A 10,070-nucleotide genomic window follows, 5' to 3' on the forward strand; every position below is an offset into this window, starting at 1 on the left:
CAAATCATCAAGATATTAATAGCCAATTAAATAAGAATTAAAACAATCGTTAGATGCAGCCCTAACATCATAATACACTCGCCAGTCCTAAACAGAGTCATCTAATGTCAACTATCTGCAGTACAGAGTCCAAACTCATATTTTCCTTCCCCAATACAGCTGCAAACTCCACAGTTAGCCAAAAGCAGGCTTACATCAACATGACTGTAACTAATCCAATTTAGATATGTCTGACAGTTGAAAAGCTCTGCGTTACAACTTTCCTTTGATGTTTTCTAATTATATTTCGTATAGTGACTGGTAGCGTTTTGTAATCTCTTCTTCCCTCTGGTAACGCTGCAGTCAATAATGTTTGAAGGTATAGAAAGAAGCTTGCACACGGTCTTTGCTTTCATTTTGTGTAAAGGTTTTTCTACTGGACTGGTTTGACAGTGGTGTTGTTAGTGGCAAACAATTCTACACTTGGAATCTGTTAGTGTGGATGGAAACATGAAGAATGGGGTGAGCTTCAGTGCTGTGACGTAGATCCTGTAATTGTTAGGGAATGGAGGAGTGGTGCTATGGAGAGGTGGTGGGGCCCCGCTGTGGTAAAACCCACCATTAGACGCACGAGCTCGGACAACATCAACAAGATGAGGTCATTACTAAAAGATAAACAGTTACACAGGCTCTGGGGAAAGTCTGCCTGTTGTTGTAATGAATACACATCAAGGCCAATTTCATGTTAACTGTACATCCTCAGCCCTCCTATGTCATACACACAAGTTGCAGGAAGGAAACACAGAGTGAGGAGATGGTAGATGTCATTGCTATAACATTTTCAGGATGTACATTCAAGATTTAGGAGTGAACAACAGGCTAAAATGTTTATGAGATCACACATTTATTATTGAAAATATTAAACAGAAATAATTTATTTGACAGCTAATTATTGTGCAAGTAACCACTATTTAAATTGTTGTTTAATCCACCAAATATTTTAGTAATTAAATGATAATTCGTTTGGCCACTGTCACAAGCTGGGGGAAAACTCAAGAGTCAAATTGGATGTCTTGAAACTGTTTTGTCCAACCAACAGACCGAAAAAACTGAAATATATTTAGTTCACTAAAAAACAGAAAAAATGTCAAATTTGAGAAGCTGGAATTAAAGAATTTTTGGCGTTTTTCTTGAAAGCCAACTTAAACAAATAACTGATATAAAACTAGTTAAATTACTTAACTAATCCATTAATCAACTAATTGTTTCAGCTCAACTTTAAATAACTTAGAGCATAATAAACAACATATTCTTTAAGCTGACAGCGCTCTAATAAAAAATTGTATAATAAGAAGTCCAAGCATATTATATTGCCTTTATTCTACTTACTATGCTGCTCCATATTTACTGAAATACAACTGTGCCTAGCAGTACTATTACAGCAGGTGTACAGTCAGCCTTCACAATCCATTAGCTGTTAATTGCCTTAATTAATACCATTAAAAGGAAATGGACCTCAGCTCAATTAAATCAAACCGCAACAAGGCCAGCATGTTAACAAGCCTGCAGCTGGACTCCTATGGGAAACTAACCAGGGAGTATTTTAGGATGAGCATCCTCTTCATCAGACTCTGGGTTCTGAATTACAGAAGACTGACAGTGATCTGCTGCCTCTACAGCTGCTGTCTATGACTCAGGGGAAACTGCAACCGGAGCTGTTCGACCAGTGACTTCATATTGTGGCACTGGGCCAAGGTCAGAGTCAGCAACACTGATTAGGAGCAAGCAATCATGTTATCATGGTCGAGAAGGGAGTGAAGACAGGAAAAATGGTTGCTGCTACTGACAGAATTGAGCTCACTTCTGGGCAGTTTGTGCCTCCATTAAGGGCTGCACCAGTAATAAAAAAATAATCAAATATACAAAATAGTGAAATCGTATATCCACATCGCAGAAGCTGCAATTTTTTGATTGACAAAACAGGATTAAAATGATGTCCTGCACAGACAGATGTCTTGGCTTACAAATCCTGTTCTCCAAATTGGTACAGACCCCAATAAATGAGAATATGAACATTGTGATGAAAAAATTATTGAGAATCATATTGCTGTCAAAATATTCACAATATTATTTATTTTTTTGTGCAGTCCTATATCCATTCTACTCATGTGACATTTATTTTTCAGTCTCTTCAACATATTCTTCCTTGTGTTGTGTTCCTTAACAGTTGACCACTAAACAATTAATTGCAGCGTCACAGTTCAGCTCCACCACAGATGTTCCAAGTTTTGTTCAATCGTATGGGAATCAGGCTAAACCAACTGTCATCATTATTGTTTTTTAACTACCAATAAAAACAACATACTACTGACTTATAATGAAAAATATAAAGCAAATCGGGATCTTGCAGAATAAAAAGGCATACTAGCTATGTAAAACATTTACTCCCATACATGTGGGGAGAAAGGCCTCGGTCCTCTGAAGGGAATTTTCAACTCTCATAGTTGAAGAGGAGCCAGGAAAGGCTGAGTCTAATGTCTATTCTCAAGTGGAAAAGTAGGCTACTAGGGTTACTGCCAAAAATACATAATTTTTGCACTAGTGGATCTCTCCTCCAGGCTGAAAGCATGGTTTACGACCAAAGACAGCTTCCCAACTAAAATGAGGATGAGAGTGAAAAAAATGTGGGGTGTGCCAAATTACCACTTGAAAACAACCCTCTCTACATTTGGGGGCTCCATATTCTCTGGCACAAAGTTGAAAGCAAACACCAAAATGGAAACAGATGTTGAAACGAGCAAGAGCTGCTCAGCGCGGCTGTATATTCCATGTTTTCATCTATTCTCTCTTTCTCTCCCGCTCTATCCTCTTCGCTGGCCAAACATAACGAGTGGGGGATGGAAAAATAAGAGTAAAACGGTGTTCATACTGTGCTGTGAAGTCTCTGATCAGACCCAACCCATCACCATGAACCTGCAGTGGACGGCAGGAAACTTTGCGAGATGACTCTCTAAAAGGTCCGAGGGCACTAAAAATATAGATAAAGATCAGGTTATGTGCTTCGCTGAACCCATAGCTGCATATGATCATGGGAAGTGGTTTCCTATCAGACTAACACAATTTAATACAGCTGAGAGATTGTCAAAAATGTTGATATTCAGGTGGTGCCAAGTCTTGAGAATCTATATTTGGAAGCCGCAATTCTGTCACTTTTTCTGGCTTGAGATAAGTAAGAGTCTGGGGGTGTTAAAGTCTGGACTGTCCATGGAGTGTGTGGGAAAATACATGTAGTTGGGAAATGGAGCCTGTTGACTCTCGGGAAATCTTCATCTCATCCAACAGGAGTTGTGTGACCAGGTGACACATTAAGAAGACGAAGAGGAGGAAGGAGGAAATTATATTTGCAGAGACAAAAAGGTGAGCTACTGTATTTTAAGCCTGCGAAATAAAAAGAATACCGTCATTATAGCTTAACCTGTCACTTAGTGTCTGCCATAATCACTGATATATAAATATCCAAAAACAGTGTTTAAATTGCTAGTGTTGTCTCACCAACAGATCATAATACAAAAATATTAAGGGAATATTAAATATCCAAAAATCCTTACAAGAGAAGTGGTTACCTGCTTACATTTGTGATTTTTGCTTTAAAAAAAAATTGTTAGTGATTAGTTCCTCATAAAGTAATTGACAATTTACTGTTTTAGCTTTAGGTTGTTTACAAAAACCTGACCAGCACTTTTAATATGCCTAGCCCAGTACATGTTTGTTTATTCAAGCTAATTAGACCGTCTGCTCAGGGTGAACAGGTGGAGCTACGCTGGAGCAAAGTGAGGTCACCGAACTCCATGAACCAATGAGAATGGCTGACATGTAACATCTTCATTTAAAACTTTTAATCATGTTGCAACCTTCCTTCTGGTCACAGAAATAACTGCAACTATTGATTTTTTTCATTATCAATTAATCTGCTGATTATTTTCATGATCGTGACATCTTTTGCTTCTTTGGTCCAGCAAACAGTCCTAAGGATCAAAAATCACAAAGAAAAGAAGCCAATTTCGTCCCATATAAAAATGTTTTACATTTTTAAAAAAAAATAATAACTGAAATGATAAAATTAATCATCCCAATGGTTGGTGATCAACTTTCTTTAGATTGACCAACCCCTGCAGCTCTAGCTGACTTATCCATCACAAAGTCATGTGAAGGTCTGACAGATTTCTCAACTAAATACAGATTTTGGGGCTGGCTGTTGTTGACTTACTATTTATTTTTCTAATAATTGTGGCTCAAGCTTTGTAGTCAAATGATTGACTTTTGTCAGGGAAGAAGACTCATTTTGGGTCCATGGGAAAAGAGTGTCAATCGTTGGATGAAGGTTTCAGTTTCAGACAGACAATGCATCTTCACCACAGCCTCTGTCTGCGGCCGGGCTGTTCCCAAGCTTTGTTTGATAAAATGTACATCACTGACACACACTGTCTGCAGTGACTCAGTTTACTTTGTTATTAAGAATCAATCAAAAATAAGCATGGATGATGATGATGATTAGGGTTCATGATGATGATGATGACAAGACTTGACTAGAACTGCCAGCTTTAAATAAATACTAGTTAATTCAGGACCAATCACACTGCTTCGCTCAACATTTTCAAATTTATTCTGGGTGTAATAATGACTGAGGTCCTACTATTCCAGCAGTCTTGGTAATATACAGGGATGTATGTCACTAGAGTGTTGGACCAGCCAAAATCAAGTACCACAGCTGACTGGAAAGTTTTCCTTGTGAATGTGATCCTAAAGGAAATGCTCTGATTAAAAAAAAAAAGATCTTCCATTCTTCTGCAAACAACTTTCTAACATCTGTTCCTCGTTTTTCTGTGAGAGGATGTTTCTGCAGCAGCAGCAGCAAAGGGAGCGGGGGCTGAGGGAGGAAGGAGTGAGGGAGGGAGGCGCTTTCTCAAAACTCTGGACAAACGCAAAGCGAGAGTGAGGAGGAAGTGGAGAGCAAACATCCCATTTTTCACAACATTCAGGCTGACGAACTGAGAGGAAAGAAGAAGTTGTTACTGAGTTATGATGTCAGAAGTGACTCTGCTGCCAGGAAAACATCACATGACAAAACTGCTGAAGAGCTCGTTTACAATTTGCAGCGGACTTGTCATACAAATACTCAATTATATGAGTATTAATAAAAAAAAGATAATAGTAAAAACAGATAATAGTTTTAGGTTGTATGGCCCGAAGTGGCTGGTGGGAAAGGACAGCTGAAACAATGACCTGAGTAGTCGAGCGACAGAATATGAATCAGCAACGACTAAAGTCATGTTTTAACCAAAATTGCCAAAAATTCACTGAATACTGCTGCTTCAATGTGATCTTTCCCTGGTTTTCTTTGCCTTCTGCAGTAAGAAACGTAACAGTAATTTTCTTGCATTTTATGGCTCAAACAACCTAATGTGGGTGGTGGGAGAGGAGGTGTGAGCTCTGTACAGCTGAAATGATTAACAGAGTAGACGATGAACGGAAAATGAATCGGTAACTACACTGCTGAAGTCATGTTTTAGGAAAGAAAGACATCAACTCATTCATTACAGCTACTTAAATGACACTGTTTGCTTGTTTTCTTTGTCTTTTACGGTGTTGAGCGCAATGATTTTGGGATGTTGGACTATCTGAGTAAGTCAATTTTGGCTTTGGGAAATTGTAATTAATGTTTTTCTTACTATTTTCCTGCATTGTATGGCCCAAATAGGAAGTGTAAGCATGAGCTTATAGAGAAGTCGATTAATAGAAAATGATTCAGCAACTTGGCTGCACAGTGATTTATTATGACCACTTAATCATGACCATTTGCTGATTTGTGTTGTCTTCTAAAGTATTAAACATAATAGTTTTGTGTTGTTTGACTATCTTGATTTTTGGGATATGGTAATGGACATCTTTCTAAATATTTACTTACACTTTACTGACAAAACAATTAACTGACTAACAGACTAACCCATGGTTAAAAAATTACAATTGCTAGTTGTAGCCCTAGTGTTTTTTGTTGTTGTTTTTTAAGCATAAAATGCCAGCTAAATATGAATTATGGTAAATTGTGATATTCTGCACACAAGGGGAAAAAAACAAAGCTGGGGTTTCATACAGTAGGCTTGACTTTTTTAACAATGGCATATAAATGCCACTGGCACAGACTGTGACTTTCTGCATTCATATTTAACACAGATTACCATCCTTCCATAATTTATATGCAGAAAACAAGCAGTGGAACAGCTTGCCACTGCTAATGTATGCCTTCTACACTGGCCAGTGAGTTTAAGTTTGGTTTCCTGCCCCATCAGGCAGCCTCCCCGGCTGGCCCCAGCTTTCTTCGAGACAAAAATAGAAAAGTAGCAGGCAGCAAACAGCTAGCTAGTTACTGCTGATTAACGAAGGTTAGCAGGGCAGCTAGCTGGATACTTTTCCCTGTGATAAATAAAGAACTATTAAGAAGGACAAACGCCTGGTTGTCAGCACTCACCTGAACCGCGGGGAGTCCTTCAAACATTCCTCGAAATCCACAGTTATCTTCATTTTGCCGCAGTGAGTCAAACCTGCAGACTTGCGCTCTCTTTGAATAAAGACAGTAATCCAGGCTCAGTCTTACGGTGCTAATTAGCTTGTTTGCTAACGTTACTGTACCTCTGTCCGACCAGCTGGCTCCACTCTGTCACCGCTCTGCTAGCCAGCTAGCCTCAGGGGCCAGCAGCTACGATTAAAAAGTCGCGGCAATGCGACCCATAAACGACTGTGTGCTGAATGTATGATCGGCAAAAAACGCTACAAAACTGTATGAGACGCAGCGGTCAGTCACGAAAACAGAAAGTGTCGTCCGGGTAGCTAGGTCATAGCAGCCAGTGGGAGAGGAGCTTCTCTTCAACGCACATACTACAGAACCCACACATAGATCGTCTACACTGGGAACAGATGGATCACTCCGCATCTGCGATCCAGTTTATTGAAATGGGCTGTACTTTGGTCTGACATGAAAGTGGTCTCTAATGATATACAGCTACAATACAAAATATGACAATAAAAAGAAGGAAAGTGTCAGTCAGCAGCATGTGCAGCCAAGATTGTACACTGAAATCATATTTTGAATTAAAATAAAGGACCGTCACTCTGAATTGTGAGAAACCCTTCTGGCATACTTTTAAAAAGGTGGATGTATTGGATGAGTCTTTTAATATGTGGGTCAATTTATTACAAATACCATTTCCAGAGTTTGCATTCTATGATTAGAAAACGTACACATATATGGTGGCGATTTTTCAAGCTTAGACAAATATTTTCAGACTTAGTATACTTAATTTTTAGTCTTACTGATTGTTCAAAAAAATGAAGGCTGAATGCCGAGATTCCTTCTTGGCATTCAGGAGGAAGCTTTGACACAGTACTGACTCTTCAATGCTCAGGATGAGTCATCTGATGATCACTCTTCTATATATGTTATTGTTGTTTTAACCACTGATGGTTGGAGCCGATGATGATGGCTGGAGGTTCACAAAGATATATGTTCTGCTGGCAGCCATTGATGTAAATGTAAATGTAAATGTTCTTTATTTATACAGCCCTTTACAACAATCCTTTCGGTGTTCCAAAGTGCTTTACAGCAGGTAATAAATAAAAAAAAGAATAAATAAAAACAATTAAAAACAATAAAAACAGTGAAAGCAATAAAATACAGCAAAATCAAATAAGATAAAAATAAGATTAAAAAAAAATGTCATCACACTACTGGGTATTAAAAGCCATCCTAAATAAATAGATTTTTAGCCTAGATTTGGAGAGGCCCAGGTAAGAAATAAGACATATCTCGGCGGGGAGCTTATTCCAGAGCCTGGGAGCAGCAACAGAGAACAAATGTGAATATATTTTTATAGAAGCTTGTGTGGTAGATTTTGTTTTATGTTTTCTGTAATTTATCATGTTTATTTGTGAAAGATAGCGAAACAAAAGTTAACCCAGAGGGGTAAGTGGGAATCAGGCTCTGTGTAACATAGATATACAGTATGCAATTATTATTATTATTATTATTATTATTACATTAATAGCTAGCTATCTAAACTTCCATGCTTTGCAATCACGTGAAAAATAATCACTCTGAAAACTAGTCAAGAGCGATCCCTCTGTACCCGCTTACACGATCTTCGTACGAGTTGACAGGCGCTTCCTGATCCATTGGAATGAACCGTTGACGCTGCCGGGAGAGAGAGAGCGTCAGGACGGCCTCCTCGCGCCTTATTCCTCCCCTCACTGTCGTACACAGTTCATTTAATCATCAATCGCCATACATATTCTCCAACCACTAAAACCTGTTAAATAAGACCAATACTTTAACCATTCGGCTTTTCTTTCCCAGAGGATGACACAAAGTTTTCCGGCCAATTGCGTTGAAACGCCGTTTCGCGGTTGAACGAAACACCAGAAGCGGCGTCCAATTTTTGCTGTAAACCCGCTCTGGACCAAGCATGCAGACTAATCCCTCTACGAACGCGGCCCCCCTGCTTCATCCTATTAGGATTACTAGAAATCCAACGGGAGAGGAGGATATGTTGTAAAACAGCGCCATCTGGTGGCAGATTAGGGTTGCCACCTTGGATTTGTGGAAAAAACAGGGACACCCGACCAGCTGACAGGCTAACATTGCCATTCATAGTCATAGTCATAGTCATAGCCTGGATGATAAAATATAAGCTATTTGTATCAAGACTGTTTGTTAATGTTAAAACAATTACTAATGGCTGATATAAACAAACAAGTCTCAATATTGGTATTGGCCTCAAAAGCCAAGTTCTGGTCAGGCTTTAATCATACGTATTTAAACATTTCCAAAATGTCTTGTTTACATCGGCAGCTTATTCTCAACCATCCCTGCTCTTGTTTGTGTCCATCAGCCGCCTGAAACAGAAAGTGGGCCTTGGCTAAGAGAACCTGTTGAGAATGGCTGTGGCACTGAGTAACAGAATCACAACAAGGTTTTCAGTCTATACATTAAATACTCACATTTTTAGGTAGATAATAGACACATTACAGTATTTAATGTTTATTTAAAGGATAGGTTCGCCCCCCAAAAAATGTAAAAACTCAATCATTAGCTCCTCACCTCCATGCTGATTAATGGAGAATCAGTTGAAGTGTCATAGTCCACAAAACATTTCTGAAGCTTCACAGCAAAACAGTATTTCAGAATTCTCCTAATCCGGGGTTTCCCAACCAGTGGGCCGTGGACCGGTACTGGTCAGTGAAAACCCAGTAGGAGCTAAGGGGGGGTGATGTAATTCCTCATTTATGCACTGCAGTGTGTTTTGTTATTTTCCTGGAGAACGGCAACCTTTTTATTACTCGTCACAAGGCATATGACAGTAAAAGTTCCAGAAACTGATTGTATTAATGTAAAACTGTAAATATGACAGTAGACAATGGTCAAAGGAGCTAGATGCGGATTTGTTTGAAAGCATTAAAAAACAGCTGAGAGAAAACGTGAAATGGCACCATACAGCTTGCCCAGCATAATTAAAATCTATGGAAGCCCTAATCCACAAATTGATGTGAAAGGACGTTATTTACAGCCTTTTTAACACTGAAACATTCACTGTAACTGCCAAGTTAAAGGCATCGCCGTCAAATGTGTGTCTCGGCTGCACATTGAGGGTGTAACTAAGGTCTTTTTACATCAATTTGTGATGTCAGGGCTTCCAGAGACTTGGATCACTCTCGAACAGCTGCCAATTCTTTCTTTCAGTTGTCTTATTACATTTTTAAAAAAAAATTATTTTAAAGTCCCTATTTACTTCAGTTGTTTAGCAGAATGCTGTCACACTGTTTTACTGTGAACCTCCAGAAATGTTATGTGGACCACAAAACTCCACCTGGCTTTCCCAATTGCCTGGGAAGGAAAAGATAATGACTGAATTAAAAACAAAATGACTGAGGTAATGACCTGAAACATGATTAAAAAACAATAGATAAACCATCACAAGAAGGAGTATCTACCTCTGTTGTCAGCAAAGGTACGTAGTTGTGTGACCTTCTACTTAATCTGA

At 38.8% G+C, this 10,070-nt stretch overlaps 1 protein-coding gene across 4 annotated transcripts in view; it reads right to left on the reverse strand.

Moving 5' to 3' along the window:
• LOC115591164 (arf-GAP with coiled-coil, ANK repeat and PH domain-containing protein 2) overlaps positions 1 to 6,926 on the reverse strand; it is a 58,762-nt gene extending 51,836 nt beyond the window's left edge. For all 4 annotated transcript variants that reach the window (XM_030432905.1, XM_030432904.1, XM_030432906.1 and 1 more), the window contains exon 1: positions 6,506 to 6,926. In XM_030432905.1, coding sequence (XP_030288765.1) covers positions 6,506 to 6,558 — 53 coding nt within the window. In that variant the 5' untranslated portion in view covers positions 6,559 to 6,926. The remainder of the gene's footprint in view (positions 1 to 6,505) is intronic.
• Between the last annotated feature and the right edge of the window lie 3,144 nt (positions 6,927 to 10,070).

This window comes from Sparus aurata, chromosome 11, assembly GCF_900880675.1.
Source record: "Sparus aurata chromosome 11, fSpaAur1.1, whole genome shotgun sequence".
Lineage (NCBI taxonomy): Eukaryota > Metazoa > Chordata > Actinopteri > Spariformes > Sparidae > Sparus > Sparus aurata.